The sequence below is a fragment of the Notolepis coatsorum genome, assembly GCF_963971535.1.
Source record: "Notolepis coatsorum genome assembly, chromosome: 15".
Lineage (NCBI taxonomy): Eukaryota > Metazoa > Chordata > Actinopteri > Aulopiformes > Paralepididae > Notolepis > Notolepis coatsorum.
In genome coordinates, this window is record NC_140179.1 from 22644976 (window position 1) to 22656984 (window position 12009).

General features: G+C 43.3%; 1 protein-coding gene across 1 annotated transcript in view; it reads right to left on the bottom strand.

Annotated features, from left to right (window-relative positions):
- atp2b1a (ATPase plasma membrane Ca2+ transporting 1a) overlaps positions 1–12009 on the bottom strand; it is a 207099-nt gene that overhangs the window by 103319 nt on the left and 91771 nt on the right. The window contains 1 exon segment of the mRNA XM_084330168.1: positions 471–635. Coding sequence (XP_084186294.1) covers positions 471–635 — 165 coding nt within the window.

The window sequence follows — 12009 nt, forward strand, 5'->3', positions numbered from 1 at the left end:
GTCTAATAATGACATCCTGTGTCAGCGCGAGCTGGCTGCTGATATATTTACGTGAAGCATGGAGCAGGCAGAGCAGAGCAGCAGCGCCCCCACCCAACAGCTGAATTGCCAATGGCTGAATTGGAGTACTGCACCCTGCCAAGCCATGCTTCTCGCAAATATATCAGCAGCCAGCTCGCGCTGACAACACTGCAGGATGTCATTATTAGACCGGCTGCTTGGTGAAGCAACGACAAATGTAATGATTGTTTCGTTCATCGCATAGGCTATTTAATTTTAGCCTATTTTAATACAATTCAAATAATCTAATTGTGTTTAGAGGGAATTATTTTCACCGGACATTATGACCGGAGAGATTAAATATGTCGGACTTCAACAGATTTTGCCGGTCAAATACCGGTAATTACCAGCTAACGGAAACGCTGCAATCAATACTATAATCAATACCAACTCAAATACCGGAAACATACTTTTCTTTTGTTTCTTCTCTTTTTCCTTCTTCTCCTTCTTCTTCTCCCCGTCATCGTCCTCCTCGTCCTCGCTGGCCCCCAGTAAGGTCATGATGATTCCAGTTTGAGAGTTGACGCCCACGGCGGTGACCAACATTTTCCCCGAGCCCTCCATTACGTGGGTTCCTGCAGGGGGAGGAAGAGGAGTGGTCTCAAGGGAGGCAGGGCAGAAGAAGGCACAGGCACCAAGCTAAACGCTAAGGCTACAACAGACAGGTGTTACTACTTAGTAGGGCTGCACGATTCTTGCTAAAATGTGAATCACGATTTTTCTCCCTAAGAATTGAGATCACGATTCTCACACGATTATTTTTTCAATAAAGACATTTATTCCACTCTCTTAAACAGACAACATAACATATATGAAAGTGCTTGACTTGAACTTAAAAGTTGCGTGCGTCGCAGCACTTTGCTCTCGTCAGTCAGCTCAGGGCATCATTTGACAAGCGCTCCGTCTGACCTTTGTCCCGACTCTAGCATCCGAATGTTATGAAGTGGGCGGCCATTTTGGATAATCACGCTGTTTTTACCGGTACACACATTACAAAACATCTACAAAACGAATTTTTCCGTGGAATTTTTATAAACTTTGGACTGTATGACTAAAATACTTCAGGCTATGGAACCGTTGTGTTGTCCAGCTCCTACCTCTCATCTGGAACCCAAAAACAGGAATCTGGTGACAAGTCAACACAAAAGTAAGAAAATATATTGAATGTTGAATAAATAGCGTGTTTTGCTTTACATCGTGTAAGTCTGAGTGATATCGCAACTGGGATTGTTCGGAAGCAAATAAGTCAACACGTGAATGCAGCGTGACGTGAATGCATAGGGGAATAGAAGAGTGTTTTAATGCAACTGATCTCCATTTTGACGCAAATGCAAATACATCAGAATCGTTGTCATTTAGAAATGAATCACCAGAGGCCTCACGATACGATATTATCACGATACGATAGTATTGCGATAAAAAATATATTGCGATAGGTTGTGTTGCGATATATTGCGATTTATTACCTTTTTTTCAACCGCAAAGTAAAACTTTGTCAACATGTTTTATCTAATCAAATTAAGTTTTCAGTCTGTTCATCTCACTTCAATCATTTTTATTGCAGCAAATGGGATTTTCTCAAGCAGACAGATGTCAACACTGTAATCTGTGTTGCATGTACCTGACAAACTTAACTTTGTGTCATATTCCAACTTAACTGAATGCACACATGTGCGTGTGTGTGTTTGTGTGTGGACTACTGTACTATTACAGACATTGAAATGAACAATGCAACTTCCTTATACAAAAAGGGTTGCATAATTAAATATCGATACTTGGCGTCCTTGTATCGATACAGTATCACCACGCAAAGTATCGCGATACTATACTGTATCGATATTTTCCCCCACCACTACTATGTAGCCATCAACAGCATTGCATACGCCTCCTTCGAATAATCATCTGCAGTAGATTCAACCCAAATGCGTCTTTGTCACCCCGATAACAACTTTAAAAAAGATGTTTGTGGAGCATCTCTGCTTTACTAGACAGGAGGACGAGTGAGAATAAATCAGGGGGAGGGAGAAGGTCTCAGGCTCTGGATTCTAACCCAGGAGCGTTGCGATTGGAGGCTACGCACTAGGGCTGACCCCCATTAGTCGAATAGTCGTAGTTTTTTTATTTCTTTTTCTTTTTTTGTATCATTCTTTCCAAAAGCAAAGAGGCCTAGAAGCGTGGCTAACGCTAATGGCATGCATACCAGAGGCCTTAGAAAACAGGCACAGAAAGATGATTTCTAAAGATTTATTTCTTTGCGTTTATCGCTTTTTACTACTGGGCAGTCCAGTAGAGAGAGAGATGAGGAACAGGAGACAGAGTGGGGGGAAGACATTCGGCAAATAACGACAGGTCCGGGAATCGAACCCGGGTCGGCCGTGCCGTGACGTTATGTGGTTTGCCACTGGGTCGCCCGCTGAAAGATAATTTCACCCATCTAATGAACACACTAGACTAGACAAATATCAAGATGTATCCATCAGTGGACCAATTGCATGCTTTCGCAGAGAACAAGAAGCCTTCCGTTGACTCCTTCAGACATTAAGCACCCCCCACAGCCCAAATGGAATGATAAAGAGAGAAAAATATCCTTTTTATTTTTTTTATTTCGGCGACTACAAGTCGACTATACGAATCCTTAGTCGGGGACAGCCCTACTACGCACCTCAGCGCGGCGAGGCACCGGCTCCGAGGAGCACTCCTTCCAGAAGGCGTGCTCTCTTCTAAACAGACAATAAATACAAGAAGAAACTAAACTCCAATGAATCACAACAGTCAGAAACACACACACATACCCTCCATAGCCTTTAATCAAACCCTTTCACTGCCGCACTACCAAACGGTTGAAACGGTTGAAATTCACAGAATGTTAACCCTTTCACTGCCACACGACAGCCACGGCAACCGTCGGTTGTGTGATAGTAAAGGGTTAACCTTCTGCCGTGTGGCAGTGAAAGGGTTAATCAAACTCCCGTTTCCAGCTTCAACCAGTGAGTGGAAACATGAGAGGCGGCCATAACAGGCTTCCCTCCAGAGTACATCTCTCTCTCGCTCTCACGCTCTCCTGGGAACAGAGCTGAGATGGACAGAGAAAGAAACAGTGAAATGGTCAGGCAGACAGAGAGAGGGAGAGATAGACAGAGACAGAGAGAGAGAGACAGAGAGAGAGAGAGAGAGGTGAGACAGGAGAGGGGAAGAAAAGAAAGAAAGAAAGAAAGAAAGAAAGAAAGAAAGAAAGAAAGAAAGAAAGAAAGAAAGAAAGAAAGAAAGAAAGAAAGAAAGAAAGAAAGAAAGAAAGAAAGAAAGAAAGAAAGAAAGAAAGAAAGAAAGAAAGAAAGGAGACAGGGGGGAGAGAGAGACAACAGAAAGTGAGAGAGAGATAACAGGGCGAGTTGTGAGCTGCTTCCTGACTGTTAATTAGAGGATGCTTTCCTCCCTGCATTCTAGAGGGACCAGGGATGAGCGCTGAGGAGGGTAGTTAGAGCTGTGGGGAGATGATGCAGCAGTCCTGGTGACTAGGGGTGTAACGATGTGACCTCACAACGATTAATTTCGATTATGATTATTCAGGCAACGATTCAATGCATCATGAAATCTCTTCATTTGACCACGATTCGATACATTTTCTATTAATTTTCTATCAGTTAATTCCCCAAAAAAAATTGAATACACAAATGTGGCTGGGGGAACTGATTCACTCAGCATGAATGGACTATAGGTCAATAAAAACAACAACAAAAAATGAATTCTTTACTTTCGATTAATTTCTATTATAATAATAGATTCTAACACATTAGAATAGATGCATTTCGATTAATCAATGCATCGTTACACCCCTACACACCAGGCCTGGTGACATCACAACCACACACACACCAGGCCTGGTGACATCACAACCACACACACAACACCAGTCCTGGTGACACCACAACCACACACACACCAGGCCTGGTGACATCACAACCACACACACAACACCAGTCCTGGTGACACCACAACCACACACACACCAGGCCTGGTGACATCACAACCACACACACACCAGGCCTGGTGACATCACAACCACACACAACACCAGTCCTGGTGACACCACAACCACACACACACCAGGCCTGGTGACATCACAACCACACACACACACCAGTCCTGGTGACACCACAACCACACACACACACCAGGCCTGGTGACACCACAACCACACACACACCAGTCCTGGTGACACCACAACCACACACACACCAGTCCTGGTGACACCACAACCACACACACACCAGGCCTGGTGACACCACAACCACACACACACCAGTCCTGGTGACACCACAACCACACACACACACCAGGCCTGGTGACACCACAACCACACACACACCAGGTCTGGTGACACCACAACCACACACACACCAGGTCTGGTGAGACACCACAACCACACACACACCAGGCCTGGTGACACCACAACCTAGGGCTGGGCGATATAACGATAAATATCGCAATATATTTTAATAATCAATATCGAATAAAAAAAATCGAAAAATCATTTTTTATATATTTTTGTGACCTGCAACAGGGCAGTTTTAAAACCAGAGACAGTAGACAGACTTGTCTTTCTTGCCTGCAACTTAAAGTAATGGCTTTGCTTGTCCAAATGACAATACCAAGACCAAATTGAGATTTATTTTTCTCTTGTCCATTTATTTTGTTTGCTTTCTAATTTAAAATACGGTTTGAACCTGTCTGTACACAGTAGGCTATGTGTGCTAGCAGAGCTAGACTCCAGTCACGAGTCACGGTGCACATGTGCAGTGGTTTGTCCACCAAAAAAGCGCCAAAAGATCGAAAATAAACTAGCAGAGCCAGAACTGTTCAACTCCCCTGGAGCCACAGCCAGCAGAGAAGCCGGTTTACTTTAGCTTTTAAACCAGCTGCAGCCTGAGAACTGGAGTGTGAGGGGATCTAACACTAAAGATGGCGGCAACGACAAAGAATTGCTGCAAAATAAAAAATAAAATTTCTACTTATAACAATTTCGATAATTATCGATATCGAGATATATGATAACATTATCATATCGTTATCGCGATATGATTTTTTGCCATATCACCCAGCCCTACCACAACCACACACACACCAGGCCTGGTGACACCACAACCACACACACCAGGCCTGGTGACACCACAACCACACACACACCAGGTCTGGTGACACCACAACCACACACACACCAGGTCTGGTGACACCACAACCACACACACACCAGGTCTGGTGACACCACACACACACCAGGCATGATCTTAAGAACTTCTACTCATGTACAATAGAGAGCATCTTGACCGGCAACATCACCTCCTGGTTTGGGAATAGCACTGCACAAGACCGAAGCAGACTACAAAGAGTGACACGTTCAGCCGAACGCACAATTGGAGGGGGGCTCCCCACCCTCCAGAACATTTACAACAAGCGTTGCAAGGGCAAGGCTAAGAGAATCATTAAAGACTCCAGTCACCCGAACAACTGCCTCTTTGAACTGCTGCGGTCAGGCAAGCGATACCGGAGTCTCAAGGCGAGCACAGAAAGACTCAGAAGAAGCTTCTATCCCCAGGCCATCAGGCTGCTAAACGAACAATGAACACTACACAACAACAACCACCAAACGCACATAGCACACACATCCACACGCACACACTCACTTTAAACAAACACACTGTAGCACCCACTCCACACACTTTATAGCACACACCCACTTTAAACAAACACACTGTAGCACCCACTCCCCACACTTTATATTTATTGATGAAGGATTGCACTACAACTCGTACACCTTACTGTAAATTGTACCTAAATTGTACCTCATCCCATTTCTGCTTTGCACTATATAGTACTGTACATTAGTACACTGCATAGTATTGTATATTATTATATGGTAACTCAGAACATTGTACATATGTCTATACCGAACACTGTGACCTCATTTTCTTCTTCTAAATTACATGCACTATGTTATTTGATACTATCTTGTCTAGCACAGTCTCTGGAGCGTAACAGTAAGAAGCATTTTGTATGAAAGTATTCTGTACTTCTGTATGACAACTATTAAAGAAACTTGAAACTTGAAACTTGAAACTTGAAACATGCCGGCTTACCGGTTATGCCTTTTATAGAAATAAAACCCAATTCAGTGCCAACGCGTTAATCAAATAATGGATTTATAAAATACTAAGGGGCGAATTCACAAAGAATGGATTGCACCGCGCTAATAGCACCCTTAATCTGCTCTGTCTTTGCGAGCTATTCACTAAAGATATTGCGCGGATGATATACTAGCGCAAACACGCCCATAGGTGTGCAATTTGCTCCCGATTTGCTCCAGTGCAGTTGGCTCGCGGAGCAGTTTGCACCTGGCAGCGCTGTTGGCAGATATCAGGAAGGGGGGGAAATAAACCGGAAGTGACGCAGCACACGGCAGGCGATTTTTGCCAGGCGACCGATGTTATCGCTTCAGTTCTATTGTTATGAATGAGAGAACCCAGACAGCAGGAGATTTTCGAGTGACAATCGTTCACAATGAGGAAATTGATTGATTGATTGAAAACTTTATTAACAGATTGCAGAATGGGTACAATACAGTACAGCTCAATACACACAATTGTTAAGGGGATGCAGACCAGAGAAAGACTTTCGTCTTGTTTCCACCAGGGTCCCCCATTTTCAATTCATCAGGACATATATGACATACATGACATACAGATAGTCAGTACTGCTACATCTATACATTTATGACATACCAGATTTGCAAATACAGTACTGTTTGTGATACAGAAGGAGTCAAGAAAAGGGAGTATATACATTTGACGTAGAAACTGTACATTGGAGGAGGTTGGGTGGGGGGGGGTTGGGTACACTGGGATATTGACAACCATACTGGGTAATTTACATTGGAGGTGGTTGGGGGGGGGGGGGGGGGCACACTGTATAAGCAAGCAAAACTGTACATTGAGGGGGGGGAGACTCTGTACAAACAAACAAAATTGTACATTGGACTATTGACAAAACCATACTAGGTAAATGACTGTACATGACTGTACATTTACATTTACAACATGACTTCTACTGGTGTATCATTTGTAATATACATTTATTTATCAATACATTCATTGATCAATAGGGTTGGGTACAGTTCACATTTGAACCGATACCAGTACCCAACGGTACTATTTTTCTGTACTTTAGTCTCAAAATGTTTTATCCATCTACCTCCGTTGTAAAAAATTAGTCCAAACTTCAAATGATTTATTATCATTATTATTTATTTAGAACAATTTGTTAACACTTTCAGCGCCAGGGGTCGCTATGGGCGTTGGGCCGTTGTGTGCCAGCGCTCTGTTCAATGGGGATAAATTCCGGTGTTTGCAGTGCTAAACCTATATTAAATATTATAGCTATGGATCTAATAACAACGTCGATTGTCGGTGAGTTTCTTTTAGGCGGCGGTATTGGCCGTTTGCAATCTCAGAGCCATTCCCAATGATAACATCAGGCTGGATGGATGAATTATGAATGGATATAGCAAATAAAAGAAATAACGATTAAAACCCGACTTTTCTCGGGTTTGACGCTCAAGCGATGGCGAGTTAACCCGACTTATCCCGGGTCTGGCCTCCAATGTGTTAATGTATAATATAGAAAATCTCTCAAGACGAAAATAGCGTTGCTTTAACTGTGCGTGGCAATTAGCACCGGTCATTGTGAATTTGGAGTGGTTGTTTTATTTTTTACTTGCCAATGCGCGACCCCACTGTCACCTACCCACAACTAGGGATGCACGATAATTATCGGCCCGATATCAGCAACTATGACGATAAACTCGATAACGTTATTGATAGCTCCGATAACATATAATACATTTTTTGGTTAAAAGAAATCCGGTGTGGGTGGATTTGGATGAAGGGCGCTTGTTTTTATTATAGCCTCCTCCCGTTTTGCCAGTACTGTGGTAAAACTGATAGCGTGTGGTTTAGGAAGAGTTTTTCACAAATCCAGCGCTCCCCTTCTTGGCTGTGACGTAGTCACGTTACATTCGGAGACAGACGGTCGATCTGCCAATTACGTTCCACGGCTTGCACCCACCTCTTCTTCTTACCACCAATCAGAAGCTCTCGTTCGTTTATTTACCTCCGGATTGTCAGCCATTACTCTACTCGGAGCTAACGTTATCTCCCCGCCAGCCACATTGACAAGTACCAGCGCTTATACATTACTGGCAAATGTCTTGTTGCACTTGTGGCAACAAGCGTTGTCAGCATCGACTTTAGTAAAATAGACCCAGACTTTTGAACATTTCGTTCTGTCCATTATGAGAGCAGAGCTGTCTGTGGCAGCGCAGCACCCGTGTCTGTGTGTGTGTGTGTGTGTGAGTGAGTTAGTGTGTGTGTGTGTGGGAGGGAGGGGAAGAGAGGAGAGCACAGCAGGCAGAGACACAGGCAGGAGAGATAATAGACAACTGCCAACAAGATTAGTTTGCGACGTTTAAATTCCTAAAAAAAAAACTCCATCATTTCTCGAGTACCGATAGCAGTACCGATGACGTCGGAGCTTATAAATACCCAAAAAAAAATTTTTTGATAAAAAAAAATATATATATATATATATATATATATATATTAAACTAGATAGGACTCATGCACATCTGGTTGGACCCCGACTGGAGGTGCAGGTCAGCGCAAGAGAGATAAATAAACTAAAAGGAGAAAACCTTCAAAGGAAAGAAGGGACCGCACACTCCACAGGACTCGTTTTTGCTTATTTATTGTTTGCACAACGCGTTTCGCTGTCGCTTCCTCAGGTGCTATGCATATTATCGTGCATCCCTACTCTAGACAACATGACAGGTGACAGAGGGAGACAAGGCTCTAGACAACATGACAGGTGACAGAGGGAGACAAGGCTCTAGACAACATGACAGGTGACAGAGGGAGACAAGGCTCTAGACCAGTGATTCCCAACCTGGGGTCCGCCAGGGGGCGCAGGGGGTCCGCCAGACCACAGATGATTTGAGGTCTTTTTATTTATCAGAAGCATGAATAGTCTCTCCACTACAATAAAAAATAAAGATAAATAAATAAACATCTAGACCGTTAACAGTAGGCTAGCGGGTAGCCGCTAAAACACGAATCAGTTGACTGTATCACTTTCCGTAGCTAGCCTAGCACGCTAGTTAACTTTCTCGGCTCGTCTGCAGTCAGCCGCCAGAGGCGAAAATGTGTGACAAACAAAAAGGAGATGACGGCAGCTCATCTGCAAAAAAAGTTAGGACCTACAGCAATCGCGAAAATTACATCACCATGGGCTTCACTGAGGGACCAGACAAACAACCTGAGTGTGTGATTTGTGGAGAAAAGTTGGCAAACTCGAGCCTGAAGCCCAGCAAGCTGAAGAGACATCAGGCGTCTAAGCACCCAGAAACCGTTGGGAAGGATCCAGACTTTTTTCGGAGGAAAGAACAGTCTCTCAAGGCGAACAAGCCCGTTGATGTTAGAGTAGCGTGGAGCAGGGGTGGCAGTAATTTACAGAAGGCTACCGAAGCCTCCTTTGAGTGTTCGCTTTTAATTGCAAAAGCAAAGAAACCGCACAATATTGGCGAGCAGCTCATCAAACCAGCCTGCATCAAAATGGTTTAGAAACTGTGCGGCCCACAGGTGGCGGATAAACTAAAATCAGTACCACTCTCGAACAATGTAGTGAAAGACCGAATTGATAAGATGTCAAGTGATTGCGAGCAGCAGCTGTCAGAAAAGCTTAGAAAGGGTCCATTTGCCATACAACTTGATGAAACTACAACTGTCGACCAGCAAGGGACACACGACCGATTACATAAGGGAGAAATGGGAGAGAGAGCTAGAGATAGAAATAACAGGGAAGGAATGGGGGAACATATGCGAGGTACAACATTCAACAACAGGATCGAGAATATGGAAAGAATTTGGATGGAAAAACATAATCAGATTCTTTATAACCCCAGAGCTGAAGGGAAAATATGCACCAACACAAAAAGCATGCTGGAGGATGTGTGGGAAGGAGGGGGCAAATCACACGCACATATTCTGGGGATGTCAGAAGCTGAAGGGGTATTGGGAGGAGATAGGGGAAGCAATGATCAGAATATTAGGATACGGGATACCACAAACAGGACTGGTGCTTTACTTAGGAGACCTGACACACGAGGGAATACAAGGGGGGGACAAATATTTAATAAAGATAATGTTGATAGCGGCCAGAAAAGCAATAACGAGACTGTGGTATAAGGAAGACCCACCGACAATAGCAAAATGGGTAGGAATAGTGGAAGAAATACAGGATATGGAAAGGATAACACACATGCTGAGGTTACAGGAAGAGAAATTTGGGGAAAGATGGGGAAAGTGGGAGGATTATAAAAGGAACGAGAACGACATCACAGAGGAAGAACCAAATGCAACACAAGAGAGCGAAGGGTAAAGGAGGAAAGATGTTCAAGCAGGGTCTATGAACCCATGTCACACACCTGTACTTTAGTTAATATTATCTATTTTGTTTTTGGGATATTACAAGTGCTGAATGCTTTTATACCTTATTATTTATGTCTGTTTAACGGTGTGTTATTAAATATTCAGGGATGATGTGGTTTGTGAATGGGTGAAACAAAAGGCAAAGTGAAAGTAAATAAACAAGAGAAAAAAAAAGAAAGGACGAAGGAGAAGGGAAGAAAGAAACTCAAGGAGGGTCTCTGGACCCAGATCACACATACAAACCTTAGTCAGCATTTATTGTCTTTGAGTAGGAATTACCTGTTTATGCCTGTTTAAGGGAGATACACAATCAGCCTTTGTATCAAATACCTAGAAAACAACAGTAGGGGAACCAGACAACTAACCATGTGATACCCATGTAAATATTTATGTGCACTGTTTTTTCTTTTTGTTTTTATTGTGATACTAGGCTCTTCATTTTTTATTATTTATTTTTTGTAAGTGCTGTCTGTCTGAATAAATGTTAATAAAAAATTTAAGTTTAAAAAAAAAAGAAAAAAAAAAAAAAAAAAACTACAACTGTCGCAGACGAGGCTGTGCTCATCGTTTATGTGCAGTATATCGAAAATGAGGATCTGAAGCAGGACATTCTCATGTCAGTCAACCTTACTACCACCACTCGAGGTGAGGATATTTTTACTGCAGTGGATTCTTACTTCATTCAACATAAATGCAAACCGTTCACCATTAGGGCCTGATTTGAGAGGATGAATACAGGATTTGAATATTGGCCAACATTTTGAAATACATATGGTGCAAGATGAGATTTGTTGATTGAAGGCACACGTCAAAGAAGCATAGTGGGTCTAATTATGATGCATATGCCTGTGTATAAGCAGTTTGTTATTAAAATGACAAAAAAAAGTATTAAAATGACAAAAAAAAAGTATTTTATGGTATTTTATTAGGGGGGGGGTCCAGGAATTTCATCAGAGATGTTTGGGGGTCCCTGGGGGAAAAAAGGTTGGGAACCCCTGCTCTAGACAACATGACAGGTGACAGAGGGAGACAAGGCTCTAGACAGGTGGCGGAGGATTTGGCAATATTTCGGATTTGAATAATCTGCTGACATTAATGAGGCAATTTGTAAACTTTGCCGTCTGCAATCAGGCAGCATCCGGAGGCAACACCTCGAATCTACGCACACGCTTTCCAGTGCATCTGCCAACATGGGCCTAGACATCAACAGACCATGGACAGACTCAACATGGCCCCCGCAGCAGCTCAACAGACCATGGACAGACTCAACATGGCCCCCGCAGCAGCTCAACAGACCATGGACAGACTCAACATGGCCCCCGCAGCAGCTCAACAGACCATGGACAGACTCAACATGGCCCCCGCAGCAGCTCAACAGACCATGGACAGACACAACATGGCCCCCACAGCAGCT